Raw genomic sequence first — 17,059 nt, 5'->3', positions numbered from 1 at the left:
TTGAAAAAAGGCACCGTAGCATGGAGGAAGAGAGGCTTTTGCCCATTATTGCTCAATGATTTCCACTTGTGTGTGTCTGCTGTTGGTTTGGCGCTCTGATTACTTTATGTATGCGAGTAAGTCAACCATTTAATGAGTGGATTGGTAGGAGTCTATCCATTTAAGAGGTCTGAAAGGCATCAGTAGCTTGTTGTCAATATCCAAGACTTTAAGCACAACCATATTAAAAGTGATGATTCATCAAAACAAAGTATTTGTTAGAATATGTTGAAATGTAGTTTTCTTAAATCAAAGTTAAACTGAAACCCATTCAGAGTGTTTCTTCAAGTGGATCATGTTATAACTTTATGTCAATGTTACAAACTATTTATTATTAGCATTACTATTTTAATCTCTGTGGTCCATACAACAATGCAGCCTTTTTCAGGATTTAGCAGACCCCAGTATTGAGTTACAATATCTGTTAGGTCTTTATGGTCTGCAGGGTGACAACCATCTGTTTTACTACTGGGGGCTACTGACCCACATTTGTAACAAATACATGGACACACCTACAGATGCAGCGCGCGCACACACACACACACACACACACACACACACACACACACACACACACACACACACACACACACACACACACACACACTCTGAAGTCCTCTCATTTAATATTATGCAGCTGTCCAAATAATGGCTATTACTTTTGAAGAAACATTGTTCAGGGCCAATTTCCAAAGAAAATATATTACTGTCTTACACACGGGTGCATTAATGGATTCATTCTTACTTTTTTTTTAAGCAAAACACAGATATGTATTGTTATTGGCTGCAGACTTCCTTACTCACTTTATTTTGGATGAGACGTGAATGAAACCAGCAGCAACAGCAAACTGTTAAGATACTGTTTAGATAACCAAAGCAAAATCAATTGTTTTTAAAGATTATTTTTTTGGCATTTGGCTTTTATTCGGAAGGAGTCATAGAGACAGCCAGAAACTGTGGGGAAAGAGAGCAAGAGAATGATGTGCAGTAAAGTTCCTGCCAGGTAGGAATCGAACCAAGGGGCTCACACCTACTCCGCTGTTGGGTCACTGAAAATGTATTGGCTTTAACTTATTAAATATACAATTTTAAGTTAATCCAGTTTATAGTAAAGTATGACAGAGAGAGCGACAAATAAAAACAAGTCCTCCAACCTCTTTTTGCCTCATTTCTCTGTAAATAAACTTCATAGGGAACCTTTAAAACTACAATGAATTGTGTGGAAATGACAGACAGGATTTGCAGTCAAGTGATGTTTATCATTTTGAGAAAAAAAAGATAAGCGCAATCTTTCTTTGGGGAAAGCAGCTACTGAAAGCACTCTGGTGTAATTTCCGTAGGATTCACAGAATCAAGTGAACAAAAATGGCTGCCTTGTGAAATGATGTCATTTATATTGTAATAGCCTTACACAGCCTTACACAGTATTTGCTCAGCCTCTTTGTCACAGTCCAAAATGGAAAGAGTACATGCTGATATTTTGACACTTGGACCGTGAGAATAAAGAATGAACATCAAACACTGAGCCATTTTTTTAATGCAGGCAGTTGATTTAGGAACCCAGAGAGAGTATTTTGCTGGCAAAGATAAAACTGTCAGAAACAAGTGGAAAGTGAGCGAATGATAAACTTTGCTTTGATCCCAGCTGAAAAGAAGCTAAACATGTTTTTTTTTTTATACATTATCATAATCTTTCCATAAATTAGAGGTTATGATGTGCTGTCTCTGTTGTACCTGATCTGCTTTTTCCCCCATTTAGTTCAAAATGGATCTATCCTGATGTTATCACAAGCAGATTTCCAACATCCTGAAATAAAAGTTTTCTTGGAGAAATGAATATTTCCAAGACAAATGGGAATCTAAAGTTTGTTTTGTATTAGGACTGAGGTGGTGGGAAGAGAAATGAGACCATTTGCATCAGTTGGATTAGTTTTGTCCTGCAGTTTTACAGATGAAATTTTCAAGTTACACAAATTAACTTGTCACGAGAAGATATTTGCCACGTATCAACTGCAGGAACTTTCCCAGGGACTACGAAACGTTTGAAGAGCTGTGTTTCCACAACAGGGATCAGGATCTAAATTAGGTTTTACCATAGCCTGTTCGAGGGGTAGTACTTTCCAAAGTGCAGGAACTTTGGGAGAGGGGCTTGCAATGCTGAAAAATTCTAATTGGTTAAGTACTTGCTGCTTTTTATTTCCACTGCCATTTTTGTGGCTGCATTATGTTTTTTGTTTATTGTGCTTGGACACATCAGTACAGAGCCACAGAAGGAATCATACGACAGATAGACCGAAGATGAGTTCAAGGTTCTGTTTTGTATGATGTACAGCGAATACGTCAGCTGAATCTACAGCACAACACTAAGCTAAGCTGCCAACCACTGTAAAAACTCAGAAGAAAACAACAATGGGTTGAAGGAACATTTTAGTTTCTTGAAAAGTAGATCCTGTGACATTGGGGCATTTCTACATCAGAAAGTCTGGACCAAGGTTCCAACTAAGGGTCGTGTTTTTATTTAATTGTAAACCATTATGTCAGTTAATTTTGGATTCACGTTGCAATTTTGTGAGCAAGCTAAAGGACTTTGCAGAATTTACCTACATCCCTGTACTTTACATTGATTTTTTTTTTTTTGTAGACAGTGTGTGTCTGCTGTTGGCGTGTTATTGATACAGCCAGTAGCCCTTCTGTTTGAATGGAGAAAAATTAAGGAAAACGTTAATTTCATTGTGTCATAATTATTATGACGACGTTACAACCTTATTTTACTCTTAAAAATTAAGTTCTAAGTTTTGTCATTTTTGGACTTTTTTCAAGCTGACTTTTATTTCTTAAAAAAAAACAAATTACAGTTAAATGCTATCCTCTATTGTTTATTAACAACGATGATACGCTACCTCAATTTTCTGTAACTGGTCCAAAAGTTAGAACCATCCTGAAAGTGTTTTCACACCGCAAACAAACTGAACCTGGTTTTAGTTTGATCTGGACCGAGACCACCTCTTTTGACCAAATTTTGGTGCTTTAGTCCGGACTGAGGTCAAAGACACCTTTCACACCTGCTATTTTGGTTCTGACCAAACTGAAAAGGCTGAAGGTTCGGTTCAAGGTGGGTGTAAAAGGACTCTAAGAGTTCTGAGGACTTTGGGTGGAAATGCAACTATATAGATCACAAAAAGTAGATATTGAAGTCTGCACTTCTGTAATCTTACTGCGTACACAGAGAGTGCATTCAACGAATTTCTTTTTCTTTCACTAACCTGCTGAGATGTCATTTTAAGATGTATGAATGATTTATGTATATTTTCACAGGAACAATGTATATTTTTCTGACTGCCTCTGTCTTTGCCACCTTATGATTCACCCATCTCCTGCCTCTCTTCAGGTGTAGTCTGAATATAGTAAAAAAAAATCCTCCTTTTGAACAGTGTAATGATCAAAGCAGCACGTTACTGTGTTTAATTTTTCAATTATCACTTGTAGAGGGAAACACAGCAGGTGTGCTGTCTATTTATAGTAATTATTGGTGGTGTGGGATAAGGGTAAGGCAATTATGCTTCACAGTAAAAATCTTTCTCGAATGTTATTAATTTGGAGTGCATGAAGAACAACTTTACTGATTTGACAGAATGATATAACACTTCATTTAGCGGTAGCAAATAACTAAGAGCCAATCCTACTGATTCAGCAGTAAATGTGCAAACTGCAAGGATGTCATTGCATCACAGTAAATTGTGTAAATTTCCTCTTGTAGAGGAAAATGCAGTTTTGTCTTCTATAATTTGAGTTTAACCCTCTCGCTGTCCTCGGGTCAAATTGACCCGCAGCTGTGTTCAACCAAGTTCTATTTTATTTTTATATTTTATATTATAGGAGGCTGTGAGGTTTTCTTTAAAGAAACCCTCACGTTCCCCTTGTCACCAATGATCCCAAAAAATATAAAAATAAAATAGAACTTGGTTGAACACAGCTGCGGGTCAATTTGACCCGAGGACAGCGGGAGGGTTAATTCCTATCCTGCACTATAGTTCAGGTATTTAAATCCTTGTAGCGTGCCATGGTGTATATATTGCTTTTCTCAAAAGAAAACAATGCAGCAAAAAGAAAAAAACAAATGTCAGACACTTCAAAAAGAGGAATTCTCTTCCAGCAGTAAGCAGGTTAATTCACTGAATTGATATAGAGGCTGTAAAAAATGCTTCAGTCATGAGTCCCTGACCGATAGTTCCAATCATCAACTTTTAGGCCATACAGACCTACAAATGACTTTCATCCGTATTAGAGACTTGGACAGACTACAAACTACAATCCAAGGTAAAGTATCCCTTAAAAGCCTTTTCTGTTTGCTCAGAGCCAGAGTCAGTCAATGACACCCCAAGAGCAGACAGAAAATTAGTTTCATTTAAAGCTGTGGGAACGGACGAACTGTATTTAGTTCAGAGCAGCCTGTGCTTCTGCTCTGCAAGATATGGTTAAGTAATTTGTAGGGTATCTTTAGAACAAAAGTGGGTGGCTAAGGTGGTTCTTCTACTGAGAGTAGAGGAAGTTTCATGGTACTTACTTTGGCTAATCGCCCTCTTCCCTCTGCTTTAAAACACATCCACCCAATTTTATCCACCTTACTGATATGCTCACAACCACAGTTGTTTGTGTTCTCAATTGTTTGACCTTTGCCTACTAAGCTGGGATGTTCAACATAAAGCATTTCCCAAAAAGTCACTGTTGTTTTACAGAAACTGCCTCCTAATAAAACTACTGCAATTTCTTTCCAAATATTTTGAGACGGAAGTGTGACACACACGTATAGATAGTAGTGTACACACAGCTGGCTTGAGTGCAAAAAGATGATGTCTGGAATACACAAACACACAAACACACACAGATCAGAGAAAAGATGGGAGTGTGAGCCAGCTGTTAATGAAATGTTTTGTAAATAACCCACCCTGACATGAAAGAAAGCTGATTACTACTCTGGAACAAAGTGCTGATGGGGTTAGCATCGCCAATACACACACAAGCACACCTATACACACACAGAGGAAGACTTTCTGATGCATCAAGAAAAGACCATCTCTGGAGCTCGGTGGGACATTGTTATTATCTCTGTACAACATAAATACACACACACAGAGCATGATAGAGAAGGGAAGAAAGAGAGGCAGTCACACGTTACAGCGCAACATAAAAGGGTGTCTTCTATTGATCCACAGTGACATGTTATCACCATCACTACAGTAAACAAAGCTGTGCACACGCACACACACACACACACACACACACACACACACACACACACACACACACACACACACACACACACACACACACAGTGCATTCACAAATTCTACTGAAGCACAGCAGGATATTATTATAATCCCCAACAGGTAGGAGGCAGAACACCAATCAAGGTCACCTCTGCTGCAGTGAATGGTGAGAGGCTCTGATAATAGCAGACTGGAGGAAATCTAGCTTTATAATCTGCCTACTGACAGGCAGGAGAAGAGGAGGACAGCAGGAGAAACAAAGAAGAACAGAACATCAAAGATCTGAATCTCTGTGTGCGTGTGTAGTGCGATGAATTTTTTTTTTATTATTAATTTTTGTTTCCATAAAGGTCCACTTTCCTTTCGGGTCCACTGGTAATCAAAGTTTCTTTTTGTAAATAAGGTCATGTGACTTTTATAACAACAAATGCAGTTCTGCTTTGACACATGATGTTGTCCTCTGAGGTTTAATGAAGAGTAAGTAAAAAATAAATGTGACTTTAAATGTCCAAATGTAACCACGCAATCAATTTATGATATGATTGTAACTGCTACAATGAACCACAGAATCAGACAGTGGAAGTTCAAAACAAGTCAACTGAAATGACCATCTTTTGTAAAACAACACTTCTATTTAAACTTTTCATAAAAATGTTGTTTTTGTTTTTATTGTGTTTCAAGTCTTGTCAGGATGGTAAAGTGAATACAGTGAAAGTAAAGCATTTTAGTGCTTAGTTGGAAACTAAATATATAATCTCTAACATAATATAGGCGTGGAAATCAAACTTTATTTATTGTGAATTCATTATTTTTCTATAACTCAGGGAAGCAGGTTAATACACTATAATAAGAGACTGCAGACAATATGAAATTTGTGATTTACTATCAATGTGTTTTCCACCCAAGAGTCAATTTAGTATGCATTCGATATGAATTGTTCTCTGATTTTCTGTGTGTGTGTGTGTGTGTGTGTGTGTGTGTGTGTGTGTGTGTGTGTGTGTGTGTGTGTGTGTGTGTGTGCGTGCGTGTGTGGCCGTGTGTTGCTCTCCTGCTACATCAGCAACTATGCAGTTCACATATAGCATTACATTAAAATTGTGAAAATTATGTACAAGGGTTATAGTCCATAAATATGATGACACAGTGTACATGCATTGAAGTTGAGGCGGTAGTGATTTCTAAACCACCACATTCTCTTAGACCCCTATGACAACAATCAAAAAAACAAATAATAAAGCAGCTTAAAGTAAGTGTAACTGAGTAATGAGATTTTGTCTTTGTGTACACTTTAGGCATGAAAGCTACGGTAAACAAGGTCACAGAAAATGACGTTTAAATCTTGTAAAAACAATCACATTCACGCACCAGCAGCCATTACTGTCTCAAATTTGGCCACAAGCATCGTTCTTGTCTGAGTCTGCACTTAACCGGCTTCATCTTTCTCTCATACACACATTAGCATGCACAGAAAACTATATTACAACAATAAATTATTCTAAAACCTCATTTATGGGAAAGAAATCCAGAGACGGGACAGTTGCTGTGCAAGTACACTCAAAGAAGAAAACGAACACATTCCTTTCTTCTCTCATTGCACAAAGAAGAGGTTGAAATATAAGGTATTTAAATGTCAGGACATCAGTGCTGCCAACTGAAAGAACATCTTGGTTTCAATAATAAACAGACGGAAAGCCAGACGTCTTGCACAGGAGGGGGGAGCTCAGATTAACAGGCAACCACACAGACACCAACGAGTGGCGTGGGTCACTCGCCTAATATCAAAAGTTACAGTGGAGGGCTAAAAAGTTTCCACAAATCACATCTGTGAGTGATTCGCCAGCAAGGCATAGATGGTTTTGGCATCTCTGCTCTCACTTGTTGGGTAAGTAGACCACCAGGCTGATGTCTGCCTGGGTATTGCTTTAAAAAGGTGGATTTCGCTGTTCGCCGGCTGCACACAAACTCTGCAAGGGGGGAAACGCTTCGCAGTGGGATCCAACTGGACATGGACACACACCCACGCTCATATTTTTGGCTTTCTGATCGATGGAGCTGGTGTTAAAGACAGCACCGACGGCTATTTTTCCTACCTCCAAGCATCACTATGGCAACTGACTGGAGGATTCTTTAACCACAAGTCCAATTTGTCAGCGCTATTCATTTTATTTATACGTTCATGCGAGCGTAAGATTTGCGTATGTATTCCTCTCCTGGAAACAGTGTTTGTGTGCGTTTGTCCTACCTCCTGTGATCTCGTTGGCATCCTCAGGAGGTCCAACTGAATCAGTCAGCCTGTGGGGCTCAGTCTTGTCTGATCCTTCACTCTCACCTCTTTCACCTGCAGGAGATAGAGCAAATTCATTGTTAGCAGAATCCTAACGGTTATCGTAGAGTCCCTTTTGATCTGAGTCTGCATATACTGATGAGGTATAGTTAGAGACAAGTGATTAAAACAGAGCAGGGCAGAATACAGTGGAGAAAACACTGGGTCAAAGTGGAGTGCAACATTACAGAGAGGAGAAGGAGGAAGAGAAGGAGAAGGAGAAGGAGAAGGAGAAGGAGAAGACAAGACGAAGAAGGAGAGAAGAGAAGAGAAGAGAAGAGAAGAGAAGAGAAGAGAAGAGAAGAGAAGAGAAGAGAAGAGAAGAGAAGAGAAGAGAAGAGAAGAGAAGAGAAGAGAACAGAACAGAACAGAACAGAACAGAACAGAACAGAACAGAACAGAAGAGAAGGAGAAGGAGAAAGAGAAAGAGAAAGAGAAGGGGAGGGTGGAAGAGAAGGAGAAGGAGAAGAGGGACAATGAAAAGACAAGAGAAGAAGACAAGAGAAGGACAAGACAAGACGAGAAGGAAAAGGAAAAGGAGAGGGGGGAGGAGAAGGAGAAGAAAAGTCAGGGAGAAGAAAAGACCGAAGGAGAATTGGAAGGAGAGGCAGAAGAAGACAGACAAAGAGAAGGAGAAGAGTAGAGATTAAAAAGGCAGCAGGGTTTGGAGATAAGAAGACACAAGGAGAAAGAAATCAAGACAAACACAGATGAGAAGAAAGACAGCAGAGGAAGGAGGGGGGAAATGAGAGGAGAGGCAACAACAAGAAATCTGAGAGGAGGAAAAAAGACAAGTGGCATATCAGAATGAAGTTTAGTAGATAGGAACAAGGTAAAACATATTTGAGAGAATAGTACAGTCATGTAGAAGATAACAGTGTTCAGTATGAGTACAATAGAGAGGAGTACAGCACAAGAACAGAAGGCAAAAGTAAAAATGCATGAACCAACCTTTATATCTACCCTGAAGAGGTCTGCTCTGCTCGCTGCCGCTGACAGCGATGACACTGACAGTGTAGTGTTTAGTGGGACTGTAGTCTGTTATGAACACCTTAGTGTCCGATTTTGATGCTATGATCTCCCTCTGCTGACCACCTGACAGAGAGAAGAAGATATAGAGGCAGAGAGGCAAAGGTTAGACCCGTGGATATTTTAATCTGTATTGTTAATTTCTTGTTGTGTTCAGCTGCTTGGGAGGAAAATATTAGTATTCTGGTGACCGAGCCAATATGAAGTTAATTCAGCAGAGCAGCTGATTAATATTCTGCATTCTGGAAGCAGAAGGAAACATTACTTTCAAGGTCGTAATGTTTTTTTTCACTGCGGATGTGCTTCTGTGTGATTGTTCTTCGACTTCTGATAAATACCAAAAAGAAAAAGAAAGTTCTTTTGCGGGTTCGAAGTGAATTTGTTGTTGTTTATTTCTATTGGAAGTGGTTGACCCTTAGACACAGAGTAAAAGGTCAGAGGTAGTTTTGATTAGTTTCAGTTGCCCCTAAAAATAAACTGTTGATCCTCATATAGAAACAGTTTGTGTTTTTGTGTTTTGTGTTTTGTGTGTGTGTGTGTGTGTGTGTGTGTGTGTGTGTGTGTGTGTGTGTGTGTGTGTGTGTGTGTGTGTGTGTGTGTGTGTGTGTATCCTCGACTCAGATGTTAATCTCCATCAGGCCAACAGGTTGCATTATCGCCCTCTTTTAATTTTGACACTGCAATCAATCTGGCCATCAATAAGGTGTTTGTGTGTGTGTGTGTGTGTGTGTGTGTGTGTGTGTGTGTGTGTGTGTGTGTGTGTGTGTGTGTGTGTGTGTGTGTGTGTGTGTGTGTGTGTACGAGCGTCTTCCTCAGCTCTTCTGTCCCCGCCATTTGATGACTAATGACACCTGTGGGAGGGGGGAGATAAATCCTCTTGAAGGCGACTGCAGATCAGGTGCACTGATCAACTGCACAAACTGAGGGCTGAGTCTGTGCAGACGAAACAAACCGCCATCAATCAACCAAACATCAGGACTCCAGTTGAAGGGCATTCACTCGGTCGTCATATGACAACTTTTGCAAGCACCGAGAGTTCATGTCTCAGTTTCCTCAGAGATGTCTTCAAAACTTTATTTCCAGACCTTCTCTAACCTATATAGATCTCCTTCACGACTGAAATAGATGTATTAGGTGACAAAGACTTCACCTGAATCTCTTGTTTAAAAGGTTCAGGTCAGGTTCCATTATTTGTACCCGTGAGGTAGATTTGGTTTGCAGCACCCAGTTTGACACATTTTACAAACAACAATAAACAACCTTGATAAAAGTGCTCAAGGTTCCAGCAACTAAAAATAGAATAGATTATAAAAAATAAAAAAAATTTATTTTGTGTGTGTGTGTGTGCAATGTTGCTCCGACTTCATCTGAGTGAAGGCTGCTGGGACAAAGATATTTTTATATTGCTTTGTTCTGTACTTTGGGACTGTAAACCCTTATTCAGAACAAAGAAGCTGATATTCACTCTGCAAATAGGTGGGAGTCCTCATTTAAAATCAAAACAGTTATACGCTGTAACTGTCTTCTGTACAGGGACGCTGGGTTGAGCTGTGACTCACCAATCAGCCTACATGACGTTTTCATGGGAACAACTGGCACTCATTCTTTACCACAAAAGGTGCATGAATCATCCTCCCTGATTTCCATTTCCCACTGAAACGATTAAAGACTACTGAATGTGAGGTGTTAAAGGCCACCTACTGTCACATTTGTGTGTTAAAAATGGCAGTTAGCTTGTCAGAAAAACGGGAAACAGGCAGACACAGCCGATCAGCCAATCAGACTGTCTCCTAAGATGAGAAACTCACCATCAAGCATCTCAAAAAGCTTCAATATGTTGTATTTTATTTATGTAATACTTATACACAAAGAGTTTACCATTTATTATTTTAGAAGGCATTAGGTGACATGCTGTAGCAACACAAAAGTTATATCATTTATTCTGCACTTCACATACACAGGAACTTTGCTCACTGCCTGGCAAACTAGAAAAATTGCATTTGTGCACAGGTGGCGTATATTTATCACAAGTGGTGTATATTTATTCATCCAACAAATATATCCATCCATCTATCATCTTCCGCTTATACGGGGTCGGGTCGCGGTGGCAGCAGGCCAAGCAAGCTGACCCAGACTTCCCTCTCCCCCGCAACATCTTCCAACTCATCCTGGGGGATCCCGAGGCGTTCCCAGGCCAGCTGGGAGATATAATCCCTCCAGCTTGTCCTGGGTTTTCCCCGGGATCTACTGCCATTTGGGCATGCCCGGAAAACCTCCAGAGGGAGGCGCCCAGGAGGCATCCTGATCAGATGCCCGAACCGACTCAGCTGACTCCTTTTGACGTGAAGGAGTAGCGCCTCAACTCCAAGTTCCCTCCTGAGCCCGGCCACCCTACGGAGGAAACTCGTTTTGGCCGTTTGTAGCCATGACCTCCTTCTTTCGGTCATGACCCAGAGCTCGTGACCATCAGTCAGGTTCAGAACACATATATACATTCCTCCAAAATGCTGAATTAATCCTTTAAATTGGTTTAAAGCCTAGAACATTTGCTCAACACTGACTTAACTATAACAACATAAATGCAATTTGTTTCTATGATATCTAAAAGCTTTCATGAGTAGCAACGTGCATCAATTGTGGACAACTCCTTAAAATCATAATTTCTCCATCTCATATACTATAGTAATTAAGTATTAATTAATATCAAATAATATTTGACATCCATGCCAAACTACTGATGCTTTACTTGCTTTCCAAACCAGAATAAATACAAAAAGTTGGCTGGAATTTCATGGCACTCTGCTTAACATGAAGGCTTTATAACAAATGTAAAAAAGACCTGGTGTCATCAGAAAAGACACAGTCATGTTCCTTTTCCTTACTGTGGCTAACAACATGCATAAAGCAACAGCAAACAACTTTATAAGAAAGCCAAAAGTACTGTAGACAAAGACCATAATGTATAACACACTAAAATGAGTGAGTTAATGATGAGTTATACAATAAATAGCACAGCTTGAGAGAAAGTATGATGTTAAAAACCTGTTCATTTCTACCTCATAACATGTCTCCACTGTTATTTCTGATATAATCCATGACCTACACCCACCAAATATCATAGTGGAAGTTACACTCCTCAGTCTTTGACTTTTTTCTTCTTTGAAGTTCAATTTTAATCACGTCATCAGCTTTGCAGAATGTGAGTCTGAATTTTATTTTCCAGTGGGGGGATAAGGTCAGTGTTGCCTCTTGTATCTGAAATATAACAACCACCATATCTGCAGTTCACAGTTTGAAACTAAAAAAAACTCACCTGAATAAGTGACTCAAAGGTGAGATTTTTCTTTTCTATGAAGTATTTTCAAACAGTATATTGAAAGAAAACAGGAAAACAGACTTCATGGATGAAGACTGACTTGTAAGTTTTGGAAATGTGTGTCTGGTTAACTGTTCAACGTCAGCGAGCAGCTTTCTGGCTTCTCTGCAAAAGTGGGAGGAACTCTAAAAAAAAATCTGCTGAGTGACAAAACTACACCCTTGGTCAGTCAAATGATACATGACTGTCTGATGAGGTCAGCCAATGCAACAACATCCTGTATGTTTTGTTTTTCAAATTAAAAGTCCTCTAATTTCATGCATGGTCCAGCCAAATATAGGTTTTGATCTTGGTTGCCCAAACTCACTCCCTTATTCACTCATTCATTCCTCCCAATAGGAAGTTTACTCAATACTGAGCAGAACTTGTTTAGATAAATTTTGAGGCATGAAAAAGTTGACCAATACTACAAAGAATCTGATCCCCAAAAAAAAATTGCATTAGAAATATTTTATTGTATGGATGACACAAAACCCCACCATTGTTGTTTTTATACTGCGTTAAGTACTGCAGTAAATACACACACATATATATATATACATATATACATACATACATACATACATACATACATACATACATATATACATATACATATATATATATATATATATGTGTGTGTGTGTGTGCAGCTGGCAATACTGCAACACAATCTATGATAAACCTATGGGATCATGACTGGTTTCCACTATTGGTACATTTCATTGCTGGAGAAGCAAACACACTTTCCAATACCCAAATGATTCCTCCAAATGTTCAGCAACTGAAGTTTCAGTTGTACACTATAGAAACTGAAACCTTTTTCAGCTTGGTTTGGCTTCATCTCCACTGAGATTTAAAGGAATACACATAGATACCTGGCACTAATAACTAACAAACAATTATGTGTGCACACACAGACACAACACAAACTATTTGAATTTCAGGATAGTTGGCAGACTATTGAACAGACAGTAAGTGCATAGTCTAGTTTTATTCATGTACTGTCAGAGAAAAGCAAATAAACTGGACAGAGAAAAACAGGCTAAAGTTAAATACGTTTTGATGCAATGAGACATGGGTCACATTATCCACAAGGATAAAACCTGATAATGGAGAAAACTGACAGGGGACAATGTTTGAATTAATTAAAGTGTTAAGAATTTTTTTTTTAAATTGCTCATTTTTGGGGGAAAAAGTGAATCATCTGCTTCAACCTTAAACTTGAATCCTTATCCATTTTCACTATTTGCTTAAACTTATGAGAAAAGAAAAGGATATTATGTCGAGCCAAAAGGTTAGCTGCTAGTGTGACAGCCCCCTTTGTGATCTAAAAGGGTGTTTTATTCTCAACAATGGCACTTCAGACAGACTTAGTAAGCTTTAATGTGCCTGTCATTCAACTCATCTGACTAAAACACACTAAGGCACAGAGGATACTGGACATCAGGACACAGGACAGGTTCATGTGGCCTCATACCTTTTTTTTTCCATCAAAGTCATTATTTACCGCGTAGTGTAGATCAAGGACACTTTTAAAAGTCAGATTCTTTACTGCATTTGCTGAATGCCATCGAGCTGCTGTTGCACTCCTCCCTGAGAAAGCTGCAATAAATTTGAGTTTTAGTTCTCTTTTTAGCTGTCGGACGCAGCAAGAAATTGTCGGTCGAAGCATCTCTGACAAAGCATTGTTTGCAAGAAACAAGTTTTATGTTACAGAGTGCTTATTCAGTTCTACATATTAATTTTTATATTGGCTGTGAAAGAATTGTCAGCAGTGTTCAGCACAGCATTAATAACGAGAAATGTGGGCAGCGGTGCAGCCATAGTGAAGGAATTGAATTGAAGGAGGTGTAAATGTAGGTGCACTTTGATTACTATTAGGGTGATTACTGCTACACTGTGAATGCCTAAAAGAGATGAGGTCATGCTCCATGTGTGTGTGTGTGTGTGTGTGTGTGTGTGTGTGTGTGTGTGTGCTGACTGACTGACTTCTAAACAGTTAAAAGCAGGACTTCAGGTGTCCATCATGCCTATACGTTGATTCAATTATAAAGCAATTTAATGGTGAATGAATGACCACTATGGCCGCCACTGTCATTCAGCTGTCCTGAACTGAACTTCATCACGACTTGGTATAGGTCCTATTGTCCTGTGCACCTATCAGGCCTCTTTTTAAAAATCTGCTGACAGGCTTCACATGCGCAGGAAAAACACTCCCTTGTCTCAAATTTGGCAGAGGTGCAGGACAAACTCTGAGTAGTCCACATCTCTCAAGAGTGTAATCCTCTCAAAGGAGCTTTGATAAGAAGTAAAATACATAATCCTTCCTGACAGACAGAAAATCCAAGCCATTATGGGATCCCTCCTCCTAAATTCAAAGTTAAGTTTCACTTTTCTTTGGCATAGAAGTATTTTCATTTCCTGATGTGTATGTGTTTTGTGCATGTGCAAAAACAGCCTACCTGGTATACTGTTGTAGAGAAACAGATAGCTGTCAAAGTCTCCTTTAGGCTCCTTCCATGAAACGAGGAGTATGCTTGAGCTCAGGACTTTGAAACGCAGCCTCCTCGGAGCTGGAACTGAAAAACAAATTTACAGTTAAGTCACCTTCAATAAAGAAAAGGACTCATTGGAAATTAATGATATGCTGGTGAAAGAAAATGACATTAATTTAAAAAGCTACCTGCCATCAATCAACATGTATTAATAAGAGAAAAAGTCAAGAATTATATAAAACCCAGACCCAAAAGCTGTGATTCAAAGTGAGTTAAAGAGGAAATGAATGAATGGTTGGACAGAAGGACACAGAAAGGCCTGAGTGAATTTCAATTTTGAAGTTCCCTCAACCATTAGAGCCACAAATAAAGCAGGTCAGCATGGAGTGGAGCTCAGCTTCAGTTTGCTTCAGCTCAAAACAGCATGAAAAAGGTTTGAAAGGGAACTGATTTAGAGGAAACTATTTCCAGTCAAATTCTCTTCACAGGATTCATTCAAAGGAAAGACAAGTAAAATAAATGCATTTTTACAAACCAGTGAAAATACAAAAAAAAGCAAGGGTTTGTGTCTGTGCCAGTGTATGTAGGTTTAACTGTGTATCCATCTGTGATAAGGGAGAAATAATTGGTGTACATTAGCATCCTCAGCAGCTCATTACACGTTGCAGCCCCCTGTCAATGAAAGCAGATCTGCAATGGCCAAAAAAAACGGTGAAAGCAGCCATTCTCCGCATGAGTCTGTTGGTACATGTTGTGTTTTCTTACAAACACAGACAGCACATTTTGTCCAATCACAGTGTGGTAAAGAAGCAGAAGAGAATTTGACTGTTTCTAATCTACACACAAAAAGACAGCTAAAGCAGAAAGCAAGAACAGCGAAGACCTGAATGTGGAATACTACTAATTCACCTCAGATGAAAATAAAAGTCGCTGACATGACCTTTATGTCTGCGACACATATCACCATTTTTCTATGTTATTCTATGTTAGCTTGTGAAAGAAGGGGACGCTGTCATCCATAAATCTGATGACACTACTACTACAGCCATTTTAGCTGTCAGCACTCTTTAAACTCATGAAACTGAGGATCCTTCAAAAGATATGATTATTTTATTGTATAATTGATTACACTTGATACAGTAGACCAGCATACATACAGTTTTTTGGGTCAGGATAATACTCGATATGTAGATGTGGTTGCAAATGAATTGATTAATACTCGATATGTAGATGTGGTTGCAAATTAATTGATTAATGCGATGTATTGATTTTTCTTAGTACCTCGTCGATGAAGAAATTGAATGAATCGCAGTATAGCTATAATCAATTGTAGCTTTTTCCTTGATTTAATTTGTTTGTTTTTTTTCAATTATTTGACTTAAATTCAAATAAAAAAAAATTTACAACTATTTAATTGATAGGCTCTTGGGAATTTTGTCTCATATGAACAGCTTTTGAGTCAGGAAAATGTTGAGACAACCTGACATATTTTGACTAATTTCCCCCACTGGAAGTTTATCCGTTTGCAGAAAATGTTAAATGTCATTGAATCTCTTTAAGAGGTAATAAAATTTGAAGGATCTCACACTTTAGCTGCTGACCCAAATCATCTTTCAGTTTACCGACCCTGACTCGGGTCCTTCATTTACAGTAGTGAGTGCGGACATGTAAAGACTGCATCAGGAGTGAAGAAGAAAGACATGACAAATGTAGGTGACATGATGTTGACAAACCTGAGGTGTAATGATCGGGATTTTCACTCGCAGATGAGAACAGACATCCATCTTTCTCAATGGAAAAGGCCATAAACACAAAGCCCTGGAACTTCTGAATTGTGTTATTATAAGCAGAAAAGTTATAAATTGAAGGCTCAGCCTAGTTAATTACCACATGTTAGATGATGTTGATGTTTCCAAGTTGTCTTTACACACTCAGTGTGATTTTTTTTTTTTTTTTTTTTTTTTTTTTTTAACTTTTTTCTTAGTTATACAAAAAACTCTGGTTAAGTGGAGTCACTTACAGTTACATTCACTGTAGATTCAGTCTACTTTTAGGATAATAAATAAGGTGTCATGCTTAAAATATAGTGTACAGTCCTGAATTTTTTAAATTTTGTACCTTTTTTCTGATAAAATCAATTATCACTGGAAGTAGAAAGGTTCAAAACTTCATCTTTCTGAAAATCCTTAAAATTTTAGTCATGGCGTTACCTCCTAAGCTAAAGTCAACTCTTTAAGAAGCCAATCAAAACAGAATCCAGTCCCAAGTTGTCAAATGAGAACAAGTTCTTGAACTTTTCCTCGTCAGATCTTCTGATGCTGTTTGATCGTTTTGCAGAGACACAGTGCAGCACTCCACAGTTTTATGTTTGGCTTGCTTCTTTTCTTAAGTAATCACACTATGCTACCTATCAAATGCTCAAAATGCATAGGATGAAGCGGAATAATTACACCACACAATAAGAATCTATGAATAATTTAAGTGTGTGATAGAGCTGGGTGGATTATTACTGTGCTATAATTTAGTGTGCTTGATAGTAGGTGAATTG

General features: G+C 38.6%; 1 protein-coding gene across 1 annotated transcript in view; it reads right to left on the bottom strand.

Moving 5' to 3' along the window:
* The window catches only part of col14a1a (collagen, type XIV, alpha 1a), a 128,101-nt gene that overhangs the window by 100,343 nt on the left and 10,699 nt on the right, over positions 1-17,059 (bottom strand). The window contains exons 3-5 of the mRNA XM_069143154.1: positions 14,479-14,595; positions 8,581-8,724; positions 7,549-7,644 (exon numbers count right to left, since the gene is read on the bottom strand). Of these exons, the coding sequence (XP_068999255.1) occupies positions 7,549-7,644; positions 8,581-8,724; positions 14,479-14,595 (357 nt within the window). The remainder of the gene's footprint in view (positions 1-7,548; positions 7,645-8,580; positions 8,725-14,478; positions 14,596-17,059) is intronic.

This window comes from Embiotoca jacksoni, unplaced genomic scaffold (genome assembly GCF_022577435.1).
Source record: "Embiotoca jacksoni isolate LCO1_2020_lvr unplaced genomic scaffold, fEmbJac1.0.p SCAF_11, whole genome shotgun sequence".
Classification (NCBI taxonomy): Eukaryota; Metazoa; Chordata; class Actinopteri; family Embiotocidae; genus Embiotoca; species Embiotoca jacksoni.
This window is presented reverse-complemented; position numbering and strand designations above follow the sequence as displayed.